General features: G+C 44.4%; 1 protein-coding gene across 1 annotated transcript in view; it reads left to right on the forward strand.

Moving 5' to 3' along the window:
• Window positions 1–22,591, forward strand: part of TECTA (tectorin alpha) — a 113,319-nt gene that overhangs the window by 22,336 nt on the left and 68,392 nt on the right. Inside the window, 3 exon segments of the mRNA XM_033172655.1 lie at window positions 11,544–11,608; window positions 20,064–20,197; window positions 21,456–21,743. Coding sequence (XP_033028546.1) covers window positions 11,544–11,608; window positions 20,064–20,197; window positions 21,456–21,743 — 487 coding nt within the window.

Consider the following 22,591-nt stretch of genomic DNA (forward strand, 5'->3'; position numbering starts at 1 on the left):
CAGCTTGCAGGGCACTCTGCTAAATCACAATCACTTGCATAACCTTTTTGGCTTGCTGACTCTCAAGGGTGTCGTAGGGGCCAGACTCAATGCAGATAGTGCCAGGCATTTAAATGGGAGCCTCTTTGTCTCTTGGGCAAGTTCATGTTGGTCGCCCGGTCATATGTTTGATCTATTTCGTGAAGGCTCGCCCTCCTCTTCGCTGCTGAGATACCTCTCTCAGCTTGCAGGCGGCTCTTAACGGACTGTCACCATCCTCATTGTGGCTGAAGAACCCTAAAACCCTTGCATTTTTTAAAAAATAGCATTCTTTTATCACACCCTTCTTCCATGGAGCTGCGGGTGAGGTACATGCTTCTCTCCCCCCCCCCATTTTCTTTTTTCTTTTGTAATAACCCTGTAAGAGAAAATAGCTCTTTCAAGGTCACCCAAGGAGTTTTACAGCTAACTGGCAATCTGAACCTGGGTCTCTCAAATCCAAGTCCTATGCTAAACTGCTACACAGCAGTGGAAACCAAAGGCCAGGCCTTCCTCCCTGCCCAGTGTTTGCTCATAAATTAGCACTTTTTTTAAAGCCAACGCAGAGATGCAACAAATGTACTGGTCCTCTGAGGTCACTGGGGTCCTGTCTCTGCAGGAGTCAGTTTTCTAGACTTCCCCTTTACCACTTGAAAGGTGTATTGGAGTGGTGAGTTTTGCGGGGCCACCGCAGGTGAGCTCCTCTTGTGAGAAGGGGTGGGTGCACCATTTACTGAGGAGTATAGGAAACTGTCATAAAGAGTAAAAGGCCGCCTCCTGCTCTTGGAGATGTCTTCTACCCACTTTTTCCTGTAGCTCAACATCATATTTATGATTCTTCTAGGGGGGAAAATATTATTTTTGTTAAGAACGCTTGCTTTGTAAATCAGGCTGGGCTCTCTCCCTTAGCAGTGCCCTTCCATGCCCATCTGTCAGCTTGACAAGTTGAAAACTGGAGAATCGCTCAGTTTTACACATGTACATTTAGAGGGGGGGGAGGAAGTGGGCTTTCCAGCTCCCCCCCCCACAGTGTCGCTAAGCTCTTGTTACCCATAAACTCTTGACCTTCGTTACTTAGCTTCTCGTGCAAGGTTTCTTTCCCATAATTCCTATGTTCTCTTGTGGGAGGGCTTCTTTTTTATATACATCTATCTGAGAGTTTGTGCATTTTCTTCTCCTGCGGTGTGCAAAACAAAACAGAATCCCAGTAATCTTATTTTTATTTACATTTATGGCAAAAGTCCTGCCTGAACACCAAGCGTAGAAAAGAGGGTAGGATTATTCAAAAATACAAATCTCTCCTATGATCATATAAAGATGAGCAATATAGAGCAAACCAAGGCTTGCATGTGGAATGTGGTAGTCCATTTTCTTTTATTTCACTGACTCCAGTAAGAAATAATTACCTATGTATTGTGTGGAGTCACTCCAGGACATTGTGTTGATGAACTGACACTGAGCTTTATAAGCTGAAACAGAGCTGAGGTTCTTTCCTGTCCATTTTGGGTAGCAAAGCTCCAAACCAACGCTTTGTTTATGGTGTGTGTGTGTGTGTGGGTATATGTATGTATCTATGTATGTATATTTACACATAATGGGAAATGGCAATGTTAATAAGATATTTTATTATAAAGCAAAGTTTTATTGAAAGATAAGGTTGTGTAATAATATTAGATTATTATTTTATCTGTGGACCTGCTGTATGAAGTATGTTAGCCCCGTAATCTGGGCCGCTGAAAGACTATAGACTGTAAAGAAGTGGCCGTTTGGGTTGTGCAGAACAGTATTTCCCACCTTCCTCCTGCCCATCTCCAAGCCCAATATTTATACAGTAGTAACAGGAATTTAATGAAATATTTGTAACTGGTGGACATCCGACTGCACAGGTGTCTGTGTCTTAGAAGGAAACATTCCACATATTAAAACTTTATGAAGGGATTCACTGAAGAACCATGTATGTGTTTCTGTTATCAAAAGAGACTGCCGTCTCAACCCCTGTCTGTGTGCCTGCGAGAGAGTTGCGTGAACGCTGCGCTTAATTTAAAGGGGGGGGGGAGAGAGAGAATTGGAATTTTGTAGCTTGTATAATTTATGCAAATCAAGCAAGTTTTGCATGTGTTTACATTATTCTGCTAGTCATGAGGGAGAAGGAAGAGGAACCAAGACTGTCCTCGGCCACTGGGAATGGTATTTGGCCATCTCTCTTCTGAGACTCCAGCCGTGCGTTTCCATTCGGAAAAGCTGGAAACATTTTTTTTTTTACCGCTTGTATTCCTTGGTACCTTGGCACCTAGTGTAATGTTCTGAAGGCGTTTGGCACTTGTGCAAAACCCATGCTGTTCTGGAAAAACCTGCCAAGATTGGGAGAAGCAGTGCAGTGGTACCTTGGTTCTCAAACTTAATCCATTCTGGTAGTCCGTTCCAAAACCAAGGTGCATTTTCCCATAGAAAGTAATGCAAAATGGATTAATCCGTTCCAGACTTTTTAAAACAACACCTAAAACAGCAATTTAACATGATTTTTACTGTGTAACGAGACCATTGATCCATAAAATGAAAGCAATAAGCAATGTACTGCACTCACACAGTCAATCAATCAATCAATCAGTAGCGGAACTCGGTTCCACACAGTCACAAAAACAAAACAAAAAAGAGCCGCAAAAACAAAAATGCAAAATAAATAGCAAAAACAGACAGACCTCAGCATAACACTCAAAACTGAAGTGTGGCACTCAAAACAGAAGCATAACACTCAAAATGGAGCACGTTCGGCTTCCGGAAAAAGTTCACATACCGGAACACTTCCTGGTTTGCAGTGCTTGGATTCCAAGTTGTTTGAGTACCAAGGCATTTGAGAACCAAGGTACCACTGTAATCTTAAAGTTTTGTTTAACCAGATGGTTGCAAGGTGGGAGAAGGATTAGAAAAAGGGAGTAAGCTTCATGTAACCGTACCTCGCTCTCTCAAACACACACACACACACACACTGCCCAGATGTAATGTCTTTGGCAGGATTACATGGTAAAGCTAGTGGACCATTATAGTTTGCAAATGGCACCAATCCCACAAGACAGCATTCTCCAGCTATCCACATCCTGCACACGGCACTGACCCGAACATAGTTTTTTTATTATTATTTTTAAGAATGCATCTCCAAAAAGGAGAGAAGTTGTGCACATCCTTGCCATGCTTCGATTGTGGAACCGCACAAAATGTTTACAACCAATACTGATGATGCCATGTTGGATTGTCTCTGTGTCAAGCTCTTCAGCGGAGGCCGGTCTTGGTGTTTTCATTGAAGAATATATGTGCGACAGCCACTTTATACAACAGTGTCCACCCGACAAACAGGCGAGCACACTGTTGCATAAAATGGCTATCGTTAAATATTGACGAATTGCCTTCTACACAGCCATCTCGAGGTGGTTTTCAAACAACCATCTGAAGGCAAATGTGTATGTGCAATAAGCTAAATAGCATGGACGGGAAGAATGGCTTGCTTGATGGAAACATTCTGAATCATGAACATCGTTTCTATCATGGACACCCACACCCTCTTTAAGAATTGCAGCTTTCATTTCTTAAGGAAGCAAGCTTATAGTTCTCATTTGTGTTTGACGCCTGCAGCAAGCTCCATGCCTTAAAGAGTTGGGGGGGGGGGGTTATAAAAGTCACCAGAAGAAGGGGAGGCTTTTACTGTTCATATATTGTTTTTCTCCCCCCCCCCAATCTCAAATCATTTCCAGCTCCCAATCCTCCTCTTCGCAATTGGAATTACATTTCCCAATTCACCAAAGGTGGCACTTCCCTGAAATAACTGGGCAGCCATTAAATGGCATCCCCAGAGTGGGAATGTGTTGTATCCAGTATCGTCCCTACTCCCTGTCAGCCTGTTGAAGTTAATGGATAAAACTAAGCCATGAATTTTAGTGGGTTTGCTCTGGGTAGAACTTCGTTTGATAAAATGCACTACGGTTGCTTCATATTAACATTTCTAATCCTCTCTGGGAGCTTTTTTTTGTTTTGGTTTTTTTTGGCTGATGAGAGGTATTAAAAATTCTTTTAAATCAATAATGAATCGTGCAAATTACCTACAACATTTAACGGGTTTGTGCTGAACTTACGGGATTTGAATGTACTAGCTTCAGAACTCAGGGAACTGTTGTCTCTGGGTACCAAGCCATAGCAAATGAGAAGTGATATATATGTGGTTCTAGAAATATGGCCTGAAGGGAGGCCTGTTGGTCTACAGAACTTGAAGGAAACCAATTTCTGTGCATGCTAGACTCAAATTTAGCATTCAGAATAAATTATGCAAATTATTTAACCTGTATCTTAATTCTTCTATCATTAAGTTGGGCAAAGAAGTTGGATTTTTTTTTCTTCCATTATGGAATGCTGGGCTAAAACTGTTTATTGGGGGGAAATATATAGGATTATTTTTTTGTTCGCGTGATAGAAGTTGGGCTAATAATTTTTTAAAAAAGTTAAAGAAGGGAATTAAAAGGATGTGAACTGAGCACAGAAGCCCAGACTGTTGAAAATGTTGCATCTGCTCTGGCTTTTTCATCTTCAGTGAGACAAGAATGCCGAAAAAGTGAGGTGGGGAAATTGAAGGAACTTGTAACAAGGTCCATATAATGTTGACCCATAAGCAAATATTTGCTGATTTAAACTTTAGGCACATAACTGTCTATATAGTGCTGGTTTCAAAAGAAGTTCGGTGGTCCTAAATATCCCTAGATAGCACCTACCATTTTCATGCTCCAAAACGCCCAACCATGGTGGTTTGGAACTTCTCAACACTGACATTCTTAGATTGCTGAACTCTACAACACATGTGCCACTGGTATGCAGGCTGTGCGTGACCGCCTGGGTATAAATGATGCATATCCCTAAAAAGCAGAAGCCACATCAGATTTATAACTATATCTAGGGGTGTGGAAAGAAACACAGGCCAATTATGTAATATATATCATTTTAAAACTAGTAATGATTTTTCAAGAAGTTGCTACAGCATCTGCTGGAACCTCAGACTGCGTGCTAATTTAATCAGGCATTGTTTGCTAATGCTGCCATACAGACTTGCCATAAATCCTTGAGTTGCAATCCCGTGCCTACTCACTGGGGACCAAGTCCCATCGAACTCAGTAAACACGTACAGGATCACACTGTTGATGTAGCAATTCAGGCCATCTAGTTCAAATACAGGAGGAGATGGGATTGAGCAAGAGTGGAGCACCCGGGATAGATGTTATGTCAATATGCAGGATCGCCTTTGGAGGTTGGCATGGCAAGAGCTTCCTGACTTCGGCTGTGGCTGTTCTTTCTCTCTGGCTTGGATTAAGTGGCTTAAACAGGAACGGTGAGGAGCAGCAGTTGCCGCGATGTATTCGCTCAGTTGCCTATCCCTCTCAGGCATGTGAGCATCCAACGGTGGCAAAGAGTAACAGCAGCAAGGACGAGTGCCCCCACCACTAAAGTGTCGTGCCGCAAAGCCACCCATGGAGCTGTCAGTGCTATGGCATATTGAGTGCACCTAATAAATAACTTGACGGGACGCGGGTGGCGCTGTGGGTTAAACCACAGAGCCTAGGGCTTGCTGATCAGAAGGTCAGCGGTTTGAATCCCCACGACGGAGTGAGCTCCCATTGCTCGGTCCCAGCTCCTGCCCACATAGCAGTTCGAAAGCACGTCAAAGTGCAAGTAGATAAATAGGCAGGAAGGTAAATGGCATTTCTGTGTGCTGCTCTGGTTCGCCAGAAGTGGCTTTGTCATGCTGGCTACATGACCCGGAAGCTGTACGCCGGCTCCCTCGGCCAGTAAAGCGAGATGAGCGCCGCAACCCCAGAGTCGGACATGACTGGACCTAATGGTCAGGGGTCCCTTTACCTTTTTAATAAATAACTTATCCAGCCAACATCTTGTGCCTTGGTCACACGGAAAAGCGAGTTATTTCAAGCTTCTTGATTCCAAAAGATCCAGTTCCTTCCATCGCAACAAAGACCACCTGCACCACTCCAGTTGCAATGGCCCAGTGTACATCTCATTTGAAAACTGCCACAGTGGTTGCAGCTGTGCTGATCCACAAAACTGTAACCCGGGCATGCAGGGTGTGTGGCATTGGCAACGACTTCTGAATGGAATGCAGGGATTTGAAACCCCCCAAGCTTCAGAGAGCTCATGCTAGGCTACCTCAGATTTAGTTACCAGCAGTGCCATGCAAAACTCATGGCCTGAAGACTGAAGACTTTGTCACATGTCCTTTGTAGAAGGCATGGCATTGGTTTTGTTCAGTAAGTCAAATGTTAAGTTGGGGCAAGTCTCTTTAATTTCTGCCAGCAGGAGGGAAAGGCAGCCTTGGATCAAATCCTAGCTGACACTGATCACTCCAACTTCCTCACATGACTCTTTCAACTATCAACCTCGCTAGGGCAAGTAACTAGACCTAATTCTAAAATACATTCTGAGAAGACATGATGCCTTCTTCCTTGCTGCCCAATGGCATCTCTTCATTATTATAAATTATTGCACATGGAATTGAATTGAACCAAATATCCTGCCTTTCCAAACTTGAAGACATAGGCCAGGACAGAATGATAACCGTCAGGTTCCTTTGACCACTGAAGTGGAGAGTGTCTGAAGGTTGTTGAAACCAGTATTAAGGAAAGAAATGAGCACAGCGGTATATATTTTGGACAGGTACTGGTTGTCCTACAGAGTCTTCGTTCTAATGTCTACCATGAAATTCTCTATGTTTTTGTCCTCCACCCACCTGAAACTTCTGCATCAGTCTCTCTGCAAGTACTGCTTCCCAAATTACATTATATCATCACTTGGCAACTCTTCAAAATAACCGGAAATGACAGGTGTGACCATTTTACCAATTAAGACATATTCTAACTGATAAAAAGTGCCAAAGCTAGTGTCCTAATGGGAACAGGATGGATTAATGCACATGTAATTTGGACTGAAACACGGCAGCGTTGCAGTGTCTCTGTTGGTGTGTCTCGCATAACAGATTCGTGCCTCCATTTTTGCTTTGGGATCCTGTGTGGATTATCTTGGGACATTGAACATCCAAATGCTATTCTCTTAGTTTCAGTTCACATGTCTTTGTGCCACTAACTAGGATGGGGATTTGGCTTAATCTGCACTGCAGTTGGGGGTGGGGGCGTGCTGGTGAATAAATGGGGCAGAACCAATTATGCAGGATGGGGCTTACCTAGGACCCCCCCTCAAAAAAAATAAGTTGGCACCCCTGCTTCCAACACATATTGCAATGGACAAAGTGCTAGGATGGGGGTGGGTGGGTGGATAGATAAGAGGTTACCAGCTTCTCAACCAATTGTCACGCTACCCTAAACAACCACTGAATCTCTGCAGACATTACTGAGCACTTGTGCTAAATCTCCAAGCCACGAAACGCTGCAGAACAAGCTGCTAGAACAGGCAGTGCTGGTTTGTTCCCTTGTAATTTGGCAACTATATAGCCAGGTTCTTTCCTGAAACAACACTCCTCCCCTTAGCCTTTTTGCAAAAGGTTTGCCAGGCTGAAAGGTGGGGCGTGGATTTGGCAAACTGGAAGACCTCAACTGGTTTCCGGACATCTGTTTGAATGTAAAATAAACCAGAGTACAATTAACTTGGAAGCCAACAGCCCTCACTTGTGGGGTGTGTGTGTGTGTGTGTGCTTAATTCCTATGCTGTTTAATGCTAATTTTGTAATACTATATAGACCCTCCGTCAGGAGCACAAAGAAGGAAGGGGTAGTTTTTTTTCTCCCCCCTTGTAAGTGAAAAGTGATTCTGGTCAAAACAGCCACATACCTGGTTCCTTGTAGCTTTGACATTTCCCTCCTGGATCTACTGGAAGGTTTAACTTTTCAGAAAGAGCGAGAGCGAGAGGCTGCTCCAGACTTACACGGCCTACATTTTTGATCTGCGTTTTTTGATTAGCCAACTTGTCAATAACCATTAGAATGGGAAAGTGGATTTTGTCCTGAATTGGAACTTGTCGCTACTCCATAAAAGGGGGAGAAAAGCTGCTTTGTGTTGATTTTCAATAGAAAGACCAAAAGGACTTTTGGGGGGCATCAGCCATCAACCATAATTAGCAAAGGGGACTTTTGGCATGTGCCCTTGACATAATTTCTTTCCCCCAGGTTTTTCCAAGTTTTTGGTTTTCTATTTCAGATTTAAATTTTCTTCGCCACAAACCAGGTTGGTGATTTCTTTTCCATGTATATGTTTTTTGTTTTATTTTTTAAAAACCTTAACTTTCCTGTGCAACTCTTCATCTGTCCCTTGCAAGCTTGCTTTTATGACAGCATTTCAGTGATGTCTTGTAAAATAGGCAGAGTTGCACTTCTCTTCGTCTGTCATTTAGGAGCCCAGCAAAAAAGTTTGAGGATCTGAAATTAATTCTACCCCTGTAACAATCCAGAAATATGTTCAGTATTCTGGGAGCTCTGGATTTATTTGATAGAACATGTCACATTTGGTATATCAATGTCAATTCCTGGTTATATATATAGATAAATGCTGAAATTTCATATTGTTATCTTTATCCAATACCTATCATGCATACATTAAACTTACATAGAAAGTTAGTATGTCATTACATATATCTCTCTTTTACATTGTACAGTTTTATAATTACAGTCTCTGTCACTCCTACGTTTTAGGAAAATGAATCTGTACATGTGTGTGTGTGTGTGTGTGTGTGTGTGTGTGTGTATATATATAATAGAATGTTAGACAAGGGTACATTTACAAGCCTTTAGCTAAAGGATTTAAGCAGCTGTGATTAATGATAGCTTTACATTGCGACATCTGAATGCAGTAAAAGTTAGTTATGATAACCATGAATGCATGGGACCCCCCCCTTCCAGCCCCCTCAAGGGTGGTAAACAAATTTAAGAAATAATAATAATAATAATAATAATAATAATAATAATAATAGATTGGGAAAATTCCTCATTTTGAAGTCCTGCTCCATTGCTTTCAATGGCTCATGATATAGCCTGACCTGATGCTTGTTAGAAGTTCTGCTCATTTACAGCGGGACTTGGAGGTGGCAGGTTGTATCCAACTGAATCCATGCTCAGAGTGGATTCAATGAAAGTTCATTGATTTCAGCAGGTCTCTACTCTTGAGTATGGATTCAGTTGGCTACAACCCGGTATTTGCGTATGACCGCAGCTGTAGTTGCTACTGTATTTTGCTGGCTTTTGCTCAGGTTTCTGAAGATATATAGAAACCTATACTAGTACTATTGTCATCTCCTAGCATATACGTGTGTATGTAACCATTGTGGGTTCATAGAATCAAAGAATTATAGAGCTGAAAGGGACCATGAGTGTCATCTAGTCCAGCTCCCTGCAATGCATGAATCTTTCGAGCAACGTGGGGCTAAAATCCATGGCCCTGAGATTAAGAGTCTCCATGCTCTACCAGCTGAGTTTATCCATGGGATCTTTGTATGATTTGTGCTGACATTCAGTGCTCCAGACCGACTTGGGCACAAGTTGTGGATTTTAATAATAATAATAATAATCTGTAAACCCCCTTTATGCCACTGTCTTGCCCCATATTCAGAGCCCCACACAGCCCCCTTCAAAGGAGGGTCAGCTCTGTGGGTGTCCTGGGGCTGCTCCCCCCTATTAAACTAAATGCAGGAGGCATTGTGGGTTGTCTCCAATGATGGACCTACCCAGAGTAGACCCATTGAAGTTAATGGGCACGGCCTACAGGTTCAATCATTTCAGTGAGTTCTACTCTGAGTTTAACTTTGTTGAAGACAGCCATATGAGTTGTGTATTATTATTTATGTACATGACTGAGATACCGCTTAATGGCAATCATCTCTTAAGTTCTGTACAAGAAACACAAAACAGAAAAGGCGATAATCAGTTAAAACTGCAAAAGCAGGCTTCTGTTAAAATGCTTGCTGGATTTGTTTAAAAAAGTATTTACTAAACATCAGAAGTTTGGCAGAGAGAAGGGGCCTGAATGACCTCAACTGGATGGAAGTACCACAAAATTGGGTCCACACTATTGAATGCATCACAGCTTCTGGTGGATCTAAGCCATGCATATGAGCCAGGGGGACCACTAGCAGCAGGGCTTTTTTTTCACCCGGAATGTGCCAGAACAGCATTCTGGCACCTTTCAGTTGGGTCCCAGAAGTGGGGGGATAGCTCTGACCAGCCTCAACAAACCCCCGCTGCACCTCCAGGTTGTGAGGAGACCCTTTCAGGAACCTGTAGAGGATGTCCCATTCCTCAGTGAGCAAGCCCCCACATTGCTCCGGCTCACATGAGCTGGAGAGGCGGGTTGGGGTCTTGTTAAGCTGCTCAGCTGAGGCATGGAAGGCCCCCCCCTTGCCTCAGCTGAGCAGCCTCAACAAGCCTCTGGCTCATGAGAAGACTCCCCCAACAGCTCAAAGAGATTCGTTCCGGCACCTTTTTTGCCTCGAAAAAAAGCGGTGACTTCCCTGAAGACCTCAGTGACCGGGCAGGGACAAGAGGGAGCAAGCAGTCCTTGAAGTACCTTGAACCCAAGTCATTAAGGGCCTTGCAAATTAATACAAGAGCCTTTCACCTGGTCCAGAGTGGCAGTCCATGCTTCTCTCTTTTGCAACAGATTCCTGGGCAGAAATGCAAAAATCTGGCCCTGATTTAATAAAAATGCAAAGGTAATGAAACTCTGAGCGCTTTACATTGAGAGCGATTTTGTACCGGATTAATAATGTATAACAAATTCCTCTGGGCACGGAAGGAATTAAAATACCCACGTAGGATTTCTGTATTATTTATGGAGCTTCGTTTTTATCTCGTCCCCCCACCCCTGCCGAACCCTTTGCAAAACTGATATCTGTGTTAATGCAAAAGATGGGCAGCTGTGTCAATGTTTGTCCTCCCATCCTACCAGTCAAGAAATGTGAAGTGTTCTTTGCCTCACCAGCTGATACAGAAAGGGAAGAAGAAGACGAAGACAAAGAAGAAAGGATTAGTTAAAGCAGCGTTGAAAGTCTTCCAGCGAGGAGAGCACTCCACGGTAGATAATTGGCTCTCATTTTGGTATACAATAAGAATCTGTTCAGCCAAAAGCTTTGTAGCGTGGAGTTCATTGAGGAATCGTTTGGGGTTATTAGGGGAATGAGCGTTTCCTCTCCGAGCTATTTTCATATTCAGACCTATTAAAGCTGACACTGGTAGCACTTTCTAGCAAACTTGCCCCCTCCAGCATTGTTCCCTGAGTTTGCCCCGACAAAATGAGCCAAACAAACCCTTTGTTCCCCTTTTCAAACAAGAGTGGTGTCGTTAACCGCGACCTAATTAAGAGGTTTTGTGTTTGTGGGCACGGATGGAGTGACTGGTTTCCCAAATTTCCAGCCGTCTGGTCCCGTCAAGCGATGCCGAGGCGATCTTGACATACGATTTACGGTGGGATTTACATATGGGACCTGGTTCTGGATGGGCGACTGATTTGCTGCACTTTTTCTTCTCCCTCTTCCTCTAGGATGAATTACCCGTCGTTCTTTAGAAGCTGGGTGGCTTTTGCCTTCATAATTATTCGACAGCAAGGTTAGTATTTCGGCTCGTCAGCGGCCGGATACTGATACTTCCCTGGTAATTAGCAATCCGCTCCCGTCAAAGATACGCTGCATAAGAACCAGGCATGTATAGCTAATGGCTTCTCAGTTTTGAAAGCAGAGTAAGTACTGTACATCTTGCGGGCTGCAGCCGGACTTATTTCCAAGAAAGCGCATCCTTGGGGCGCTCAAACTGGTGCCCTGACCTTAGCATCCCACCCCACCAACCTCCACGGCAGCAGGGAAGCAGTTTCCCATCCCACTGGAGAACTGGTGTGAGTTAAGGTACCAGGTAGGCAGGGTGAGTCTGATTGTCACCAGCCGGAAGGGAAAGTGAGTAATGCCTGTGATTCTGCAACTCACCTGCATCCCACAGCCACACGGAATAACGCTATGTGGAAGCAACTGCCACGCTACCAGGCACCCTATTTTGTGGGGGAACAAGGAGCCCACGTGGTACCTGCTTTTGCTTCTGTACCAGCAGAGAGAGGCGGTTATCTCCTGCCTTATGCAGTCAGCTTACCTGGGCACTCCCATTGCCGCCTCCCGTATGCGGCTAATTGCACGGGCAGGTCACCTAAGGAAGTCTTGCCCCATATTCCCCTTTCCCCATTCCCTTAGAGAAATGGGGAAGTGATGATGTGGGGCAGAGTCTTCTCTGTGGTGGCACTGGGTTTATGGGCCTACCTCCCCAATAAAGCACATCTCTCCCATTCTGGTTTAGTTTTTAGGCTTCGGGTGAATCTAATTCTGTTTCAGAGGGTGTTTTTTTTTAGATTCACAGAGGTGATTTTGTGTTTGATGAAGTGTAGCTTCTGTTAGGCTGGCGGTTTTATTGTTTCAGTATTTGTTTGCTTGTTTCTGTATGGATTTTTATTATTATTATTTTGCAAAATGGGAGGGAAATGGTGTTGTAATAAACAGCCTGCCCCTTCCCCTAGATAGGTGAGTGTGTTTAGGGACTGATGTCGGAAACCATTATTCAGACTAGTTTCGGATCCCGGTGGAAAGCTGCAGATCGCTCCCCGCTTTGATCTACCATGTAGAACTTGGTCCCAATAGAGGGAAACGGTTGTAGTAGCGCTTTCCCTCATAATGGGACCGGGTGAACCTTTGGGGATGTTTGGAGAGGCTGCACCTGCAAAGATGCAGCTCATTGCTGATTCTTAAAGCAGCTGTTAAAAGGAAAAGTTGGGCTCAGTTCCACTCTTGGAAAACAGAAAGAACAACAACCCCTACATTTCACAGCTGTGACCCGAGCTGTAATTGTTCAGCTATTATATAACAGCTGTGAAATGATTTTGCTCGCTCACTATCTCTCTGGCAAAGGAATGCTTGCCAGAGACATTAACATCGTCTGTATCCATATGCAAAAACATGTTGATTATCCGATTGGCTGTGCTGCCTGCCAGTCTCTCTGTTTTATGGCAACTTATCTTTGCATGTTTGCATTTAGAACAGGTGGTGTTTTTTTTTAAGAGTTCCAGAGACAGAGAATGTCTCATAGCAATATCTTTCAACCCCTCTGTCACTTGCAAAGAAAAATAAGATATGTGTGTATTGCGTTGTGTGCAAGAAATTGGTAGTATGTTTTTGAATGGGAAAATACGTCAGTTATGGGTTTTCTTGGGTTCTCTGCATTTCCACCTCAGCTTGTGGATTTTTCTTTCCCCGGAAAGAGTCCTTGTGTAAATTCATCAGCACTTTAGTGGAAAATTTCTCCTAATATACACATTTTTGCAAAGCAATGTTCCCTGATATAATTCATTTTTCCGTGTTGCTTTCAGGAATATGTGCATTTCAGTTCACACTGTACCACACCCTGTGCTTATTCTCCTTTTAAATTTTGGTACACATTACTGGGTTTGAGAAAATGCATTGCAAGATTTGGAGAAGTGCAGTTTTCAAAGGATGGCTGCGTTTAAGTTCATGCAGTTTCAGAGAGTGTGGATTGGGTAGATTCACCTTTAAATGCAATTTAATTTCTCCACCCACCCACTCCCATTCCTGTGCATGATAGCTTAGAATGGTGTGGCAGCGAGCAAAGAGAAGGAGTGAGCAATTTCTGCTAAGGAGCATCTCTGCTGAGGTTAGACAATAGCTTTGGGGTGGTATTAAGGGGATTAGAGTAGAGGATGGGCTGATTATTAACTTATTAAATTGCTTTTGTGGGGAGCCCAGCATTCTTCCAGGGTGCTCAGCATGTCACATGTGGTTCTTGGTGGCATTTGGAGTTGAAATGCACCAGCAGAAATTGAACTTAAAACCAAATCACTGTTGCAGGAGAACACTTTACCTTTGATATACTGTAAGTTCACTGAGACTCTGGGTTTAGGAAGGCGAGGAAGCTGCATTTATTGCAGGAAATACATGCTTGGTGGGAAATATCCTAGTTCTAACTAAGTTAAGAAGAGAGAATGCTACGAGTTGCACCTGCTTTTGCATCTCAGCAACAAATACACAAAAGGCTCCTCGTCTCGCAAGTTGAGAAGTGAAGAAGAGGAAAGTAGGAAATGAGGCCAGCAACCATAAGAGTATCAGTCTAGCCTGAAGGAAGGGCAACAAAGGTTAAAGGCCAGTCTAGGAAGTCTGGAGGTGTTCCCCCCAACTCTCTCTGCTATTTTGTGTGCAGACACATCAGCCTCCAGTGTGGGCTGAGTTACATCTCACTGCCAACAGTTCTCCCCTCTTAGTCTATCCCAGGCATAGGCAAACTCGATGTTTTGGGACTACAACTCCCATCATCCCTAGCTAACAGGACCAGTGGTCAGGGATGATGGAAGTTGTAGTCCCAAAACATCTGGAGGGCCGAGTTTGCCTATGCCTGGTTTATTCTCATAGCACCCTGTGTGAGCTTCCTGGTTAAGTGGGGATTCGAACCCTGGTATCCCCAGGTCTGGTCTAACACTTCCTAATCCAGGGATGGGGAACCATTTTTAGCCAGGGAGCCACATTCCATTCTGGGGAGCTTTCTGGGTGTCTTCATCCACAGGCCCAAAGGAGAGCTTGTGCGAGTGGTTTGGTGCAGGGGTCAAAAATGCTAGAGAGGTCAATCCTAGTGCTTTATTTTAGAAAAGTGAAAACTTACAATGCAATGCCAGAGACCTTCCTGCCTTTACAGACTCGGGGCAACCCCCGAAATAGCAAACGTTTGTCATGACTGCCCACGAGAGGCTAGCATGTTAAGCGTTACTTATACAGAAAACATCATACGTCAGTTTGGCCAGAAATTTCTATCGGTCCACCTGACCAATGAAGGCCTAGGTGGCAGGCATCCAAGCCTTATGGGTAGCTCCCCTCCCAAGGCCAATAGCCAAGCATCCCAAGTCAGCAGATAAGCATGGCATCAAAGCCAAGCCAAGTAGCATCTCTCAAAGCAAGCGGATGAACATATTGCAGTGAATAGCATAGTCCCAGGGTTATGTGGGCTACCAAGATGACCTTTACAGGCCTTCCAGGTCATTTTCGCCATTCGGTTCTACAGACTGGGGGCCACATGCCGATGCTGAGTGCACCCAGAAGCAAAGTGGGTGGAGGAGAAATGTAATTCTTGCATTTGCATGGTTGGTTAGTTTCTACATACCCTGCATAACCTCGCTCTATCAGGCATCCAAGGAAGCAGTAGGCATGATGAGGGTTCAAGGACACATTCCAGCCGGGCTAAACCACCCAAGGAAGGAGTGAAGCCAGGTGGGCAAGGGCCGTTTCTTGGGGAGATTCCCCAGGGCCAAATAGAGACACCTGGAGGGCTGCATTCAGGCCCTGGGTCTGAGGTCCCCCCCACCCCTATTCAAATCCTTACCCTGCTCTGGTAATTGGCCAAATCTACTGCTAGGGCTGACAATAAGAATTTTTTTGAGGCCCTGTAGATCCTATCAATTCTTTTTTAAGCACATGCAAGCACCTTAACCTTAATTCCAAGTTGTTAGAAATTCGGCAAGGCGCTACCCTATGGGAGTTTACCGTCCCTTCATCCACAGTTTGCCTGGACACAAATATGAAAAAAAAACACGATACATTTCCCACAAGGGCCTTATTTATTTAATGCATGGCTATCCCACCTTTCTCCCAAGATGGGATTCAAGGCAACTCACAAAATTTTAAAAGCATCATTATAAAACACAAAGTAATTTTAAAAGCGTAGCTGAAGACCCTAGTTAAAATACAATAAAACGCTTTTAGCACCAGCAATTCAGATACCGAAATACCAGCTGCAAGTGGTCAATATTGTCTGGCCTGCCAGAACAGGAAGGTCTGAGCCTACCAGAGGAAAGGCAACGAGGAGGGAGCCTGTCGAACCTCTCTTGAGAGGGAATTCCACAATCTGGGGGCAGCCACAAAAAAGGCTCTCCCTCTTGTCACCACCAGCTGTGCCTCTGATGCTGATGGGATTGAGAGACCGTATTTGCCTGGAGAATGGGAGGGGAAGCTCCAGGGAGACCAGGGATTTCCCTCATCACAGCAGAGGGTGGAGCCTGCATCCTGCTGAGCTGGGCCATTTATTTATTTCAATGATCTCAAGTCCTTGTAACCGATCTCCAGAGCCAGGACAGTTGCCCTCTTTCACAAATGTTTCTCAAACAGATCCTTCATTCCTGTCGTGGTGCCAAGCCGAAGGGCTTTTGTTGGAAGTTTGGGTGCAACTCAGCTTGCCGAAGAGGGCTTTACATGGGGTTAAGGCAGATAGCGCGAGGCCCTTCCACATTCCCAGACTATCCCTGTACCTTTAACCTATCAGCTTACTTCTCTTATCTCTTTCTTGTTTGCCCTGATATGTCTCAGGTTGCATCCTGTTTACAACTTCCTCCTCCTTCTCCTCACACGTCTCTCTCTCAGGCCTCTGGATGAGAGGTCATCTTCATACTATCCTCTGAGAACAAAGGGAGCAAGCATGGCTGCCTTATTCCTCTCTAGACTAGTTAGTGGGACTAGAACTGGAAACCTTTCTGTCCAAGTTCAGTATATTTCCTGAAATAAACAACTTTATTATTCTCTTACCTACCAGCATCTCTCGATGTGCAAAAAGTAAAGGCCATTCTCTAACCAGATTCACTAGCCCAATGCATGCTAAAGGCTTCAACAAAGGCTGGTTATCTCTATAGTTTTCTCTACCCAAAGAGGCAGCCTGCCCGGCCCCTAAACAGCATGCTCAGAGCCCACAGAATACTGAGTATCTGTTGGGGAAGAGAAGGGAAATGGGGAGTTGGAGATGAGGAGTTGGAGATGAGGAGAGGGTGTAGGATGAAATGTATTGGAAGAGGGAATGACTGGCTGGACGCTGGAACAGAAACACCACACTGCAATATTTGTTGCAGCTCCCCTTGCTCAAGAACTTGTGCAAAATGGGGAGGACCTCTTTTGATTCGGACTCATAATTTCTTTTCTGTGGGCTGAAAATGCTTTTCTATCAGGGTGGCACCTTTTGATTCAAGCCACGGGCCTAGTCACCAACCAGTGTTGTGGCAGAAATGGAGCCACCAGATACAGTCCCGGTGATCCCCTCTACAGACAGACACACACACACATACACACACATACATGCCTGCATTCCTAGTACACACCTCGTTGTGCGAAAAGAACTCAGGTCTTTCAGAAACTGTGAGGAGGCCCAGACCCTGAATCTGGGTCAGGACCTGGCGACTCTACCTGCCATTGCAGCATTTAGCAAATTAGGAGAAATGACATTGCATGTCGACCTCGCCGTGGCTGAAAGCAGAGGTGGGAATGCGTAATGTGATTCAGAAAAGGGCGAAGGGCCCTGAGGTTGTGGCCAGGGATTGTGGAGAGATTGGATTCAGCATGCCAACCCATCAAATCTGCACTTTCCAAAGCAATATGTCCACTGAAACACAGCTAAGCCTTTGACATTCGCACTGCTCTGAATTTTGTGAGGCAGTTCTCCAGCTTTCCTGGGGGAAAGTGTGCACAAAAATGTAAACATTAGTGAAAATAATATACAGAAATGTGTTAAGGCAGGGAAGATTGCTTGCAAAATAAGTCAGAAGTGCATATAAAAATGTGATTATTAGGAATAATTTGTACTAAAACCAATGAATTTTCAAGAGGTATTTTTTAAAAAAGGAAAGAAAGAAATAAAATCTGCAAATAGCTGTAAAATGTGGAGAACTGAATTTAAGGCTGGAAAAATGAGAAAGCAAGTGAATGAAATCCAGGAAGGCAGATCCTTCCATCCCGAATTTTGGCCTTTAGGTGTTCTTATCGAATTGTTAAGACAAGTACAGCTGGAAGGCCAAAGAGCAGGAGGACAGCCACAAGGACTCTACTTTTCTCAAAATCCAGGAACACACAGTGGGAAGGTGCCAGTGCTGGATGACCCAATAAGCCATTCTAGGCTAATAATAATTATTATTTATTTATACCCCGCCCATCTGGCTGGGTTTCCCCAGCCACTCTGGGCACCTTCCCAGCAAAAACACCAATAACAATAATGAAAAAGCAACAACATTTTTACTCCTTCCATTCTGTGTAGGTTAGAACGATTCAGCAGGTGCGTGACAAAAATATTATACACCAGATACTGTCCAAAACCATTCCACTCCTTTAAAAAAGTTCATATTTCATTGGCCAGTTCTTCAGTTTCTGCAGATATTTCTCCATTAATCTCCATTTAAGCACATGCTTAAAGCACCTTCAATGAAAGAGTGCACACACACAAAATGAGATTTTTATATATATATATTAAAAAATGTGATTATTTTTTTTGAGCAGGCATCATGAGGGAAATCAGAACTTTGTTAGATTTCTTTACACTCCACACTTTCCCCCTGTCTTCCATTCTCTTTTCAATTACTTATCCCCACTTAAAACAGGGGGACATCCTACTAACGCAGATGGAAATAATGCAAGAACATCAGGTCCTTTTATGTGCTTCATAGGGTTGCCAGGTGCCCACTATTTGAGTGGACAATCCACTTTCTCACATTATGTTCACTATTTTTCCCCACAAAATATTGGTCATTTTTTTTATTCAAAAGCTTTATGATGAAATGGTATTTTAATACGTGTTAAAATGTTTGTAAGAAAATATATAATTTAATTTAATTTAACACTACCCCACCCCCCGCTTGTTCACTATTTTTTGGAAGCAGACCTGGCAACCCTAGTGCTACAATTAATCTAATACTTTATTGTTATTTCATTTTTTTTACTTTATACGGTTAACTATTGTTCTTACTTTGAATTGCACCTGGGGGATCCATAACCTTTTCAGTGCTTAGGGCCTCTAAAGGTCTCCATGCGGCCCTGGTAGGCGCCCATATGAAACTTAACATAGGACTGCAGCAAAGAATCTTAAACAGAGGGCGAATTGTTTTGCCTTTGGAGGCTCGGCTGAGCATTCATTGACTATAACGAGGGCAGCAAAGTTCTTTTCTAGCTGAGACGGCATTATCCCCTCATGTAAAAACATCAGGGAAAGAAACCTCAGCCAAGCAGATAGAATTCAGTTGATGTTGTGTGAGCAGGGGGTTTCTGCCCATCATGGGAATGTTTCAGGATAGAGCTGTTGCCATTTCGCCTTTGCCAACAAGGCCATTTTAGCAAGTGGTTTCTCCGGGAACATCTGCAAACTTGTATCAGTGTTCAGGCTTGGGCCTTATATGAGCAACTGGAGGTTTGCCACCCAGCTTAGCTTAAATCAATGTGAAAAATAACTTTAAACATGGCAGATCAGACAAACTTCAAGGGTTATATCCAATCTCGTCCTGCCTACTCAGAGTAGACCCACTGAAATCAATTGTCATGACTGACATTAAGGACATATCTCATACCCTCTAACATTTCTCTGATGAAAATAGGGACATCCTATTTAACAACAACAACAACAACAACAACAACAACACTATTTATACCCCCGCCCATCTGACTGGGTTGCCCCAGCCACTCTGAGCAGCTTCCAACAGATATAATAACATAATAAAGCAATAAACAAATAACTTCCCTATACAGGGCTGTCTTCAGATGTCTTCTTGGCTCAGGGGGTCGCATAACTCCATACCCTCCAACATTTCTCCCATGAAAATAGGGACGTCCTAAGGAAAAGCAGGGCATTCTGGGACCAAATCAGAAACCGGGACAGCTTCTGTAAATCCGGGAGTGTCCCTGGAAAACAGGGGCACTGGGGTGTGTGTGTGTGTGTGTCTGAATTTGCATGTGTCTGCTCTAAGGTCCACAGGTCTCACTTTTGCTGGTCCTTATATCTTGCCTGAGTATAGTGAATGCGTGCGTCATTCTAAATTACCAGCAACGACTTACCGCAGATGCAGGTGCATTTTAGTGGACGGTTAGCCATTTCACTTGTTCGTTTTTTTTAATATTAAAGGGGTTTTCAGGGCGAGGGAAATGAGATGGTTCTGATTGTGTGCCAATGGTGAGCGCAACGCAGTGGGGCTGGCATTTGAATAATAGAACGTATGTCCCAATTACAGCTCAGGCCATGGCAATTTTGTATCCGTTCTGGCCCAACGACACCAAAACGCCCAAAGTGGATGACGGCAGCTCCCCGGAGATCAAGCTGTCCTTCCCATTCATCTTCTTCGGAGTCCCATATCGAACCATTTTTGTAAGTACAGGGCTGGGGCTGCGGAAGCCGCCGGACCCTATTATTCATTTTCCCCGCCATTAACGTCTGCATTTTAAACACAGCTTTCCTCCAGCATTTCAGGGCAGAGGAAGATTTATGGGATCCCTCCTGACAAGTTCTTAGATTTCATGAACTGATAGGTTTTATGATTAAGAAAGTCAGAGGTATATTTAATGGGCTAATGTTCGTGGGGGCAGGGATATAAAAGGCAATAAATTGCCTTTTGCAGGTGATTAAACACCAGAGAGACGCGAGGGCCTTGACACGTCGGACATTATTCCTGTTGCATGACACGCAACAAGCGTATGGAGGGAGCAGCTGCAGGAAAATGAAGATTATTTATTTCGTTCCAGCTTTGGGGATTTTTTTTTATTTTTTTTGCATCTTTATTTGTTTTGTTTTGTTTGTTTGTTTAGCAGATGAGCTGTTCGGCTGACTTGATCTCCCATGGTGGTGGTTGAAAAAACTAAAAAAAAATTACCTCTTTAGTGCGGGGTCAAGGGGTGAGCAAATACATGGGCACAATGTGCAGAAAGAGACCTCAGCTGTCTTACGCTGAGTTGGGCCACAGGCCCATCCAACCCAGGATTCTGTACTCTGACCAGCAAGAAACTCTCTGAGGTCTCAGATAGAGGGCCTTTTCCACCTTCTGGTTCCTTCTGGCTCCCCATCTCTCTAGTTAACTAGAGATCCTCAACCTTTAGTTAGATGTGGTGTAGTCCCAAGGAGGCTCCAACAGCAAAGCAGAATTGTGCGGTGAAGCTCTTGGTGGATGTTACCACTTTAGAAAGTGATGTGGGCAGAGGTAAATGTCTGGTTGTTTCCCCATGGGAAACTAGCTTCTAACGGAGCTGACTACGCACCATAAATTGGAAGCATACAACTTCCCCAGAAGTTAATTCCCACAAATCTCTTTAGACTAGTCTGCTTTGGTGCGTATTCTGTGAAAAGGTGGTGATGAGGAGAATGCAGAGTATGGAAATTTCCAGGGGTGGGGGGTGACCTCTGGGTTTCATTTCTCTGTGGGTTTTTGAACCTCAATTCTATCCCAGCCTCAGGGTGAGATGAAGGCCGCAGAGGAGCCTAGAAATATAGCCCTATTTACAACCCGTAATTGCATAGCCCAGCCTCTGCCACCGACTCAACCTACGCAAGCATAATTTTTAGCTGACATTTCTGCCTCTCGCTGCCAAGGCTTCCACTGGCTTAAATCAAACCATTCCACTTTCCCTCGCAGGTCAACAACAATGGCGTTGTTTCCTTTAATGTGCTGGTCAGCCAGTTCACACCAGAGTCTTTCCCCCTGGCTGACGGGCGGGCTTTTATCGCTCCTTTCTGGGCAGACGTCCACAACGGCATCCGAGGGGAAGTCTATTACCGGGAGACCACGGATCCTGATCTCCTCAAGAAGGTCTCCAAAGATATCCGGAAGTATTTCAAGAACCTGCCATCGTTCAACGCTGTGTCCATTTTTGTTGCTACTTGGGAAGAGGTCACCTTCTACGGAGGCAGCAGCACAACCCCGGTAAGGGTGGAACATTGATGGGATGGGATGTACTAAAAACAAGTTTAGAATTATTTCACAGTGGAGGAATTTAGGAAGCTGCTTCATGCTGTGTCATGCTGAGTCATCTCGCTCTGTACCATCTACACTACCTGGGAGGGGTTCTCCAGGGTTTCAGGCGGGAGTCTATCCCAGCCCTACCCCAGAGATGCCAGGGATTGAACCTGTGACCACCTCTATGCCAGAGAGAGGCTCTACCATGAGAAAGTGTGGTGTAGTGGTTAAGAGCAGTAGACTCATAATCTGGTGAACCGGGTTTGCGTCTCCCCTCCTCCACATGCAGCTGCTGGGTAATCTTGGGCTAGTTACACTTCTTTGAAGTCTCTCAGCCTCACTCACCTCACAGAGTGTTCGTTTTGGGGGAGGAAGGGGAAGGAGAATGTTAGCCGCTTTGAGACTCCTTCGGGTAGTGATAAAGCGGGATATCAAATCCAAACTCTTCTTCTTCTTCTTTTTGTCAAAGTGCATGTTCTGAATAGGAGCCAACACTAAACTCCCAAAAGGAGGCCACTTCTGTATAGCAATAAGTACAAAATATGCACATACGTTTGCTGATCTTACCTATGGGGAGCAGGAGTTTGTTGCATGATTGTGCAGTAGGAATCGTGTGGGGGGTGTAGAGGGGGCCGTGACCCCAGGCTCACATTTTGAGAGGACCCAACCAAGTGCCTCCACAACAGGCACAGAGCCCTGGCAGTTGAGATGTAATGACAGACAGGTTGGTCTAGTGGGCAGGTGGATGGAGGCAGCAGGTGATGAGCCTCTTGGAGGTGGGCTCCATTCACCCTCTGTGTGGGCTCTGTTTGTGC

Source organism: Lacerta agilis, chromosome 15 (assembly GCF_009819535.1).
Source record: "Lacerta agilis isolate rLacAgi1 chromosome 15, rLacAgi1.pri, whole genome shotgun sequence".
Classification (NCBI taxonomy): Eukaryota; Metazoa; Chordata; class Lepidosauria; order Squamata; family Lacertidae; genus Lacerta; species Lacerta agilis.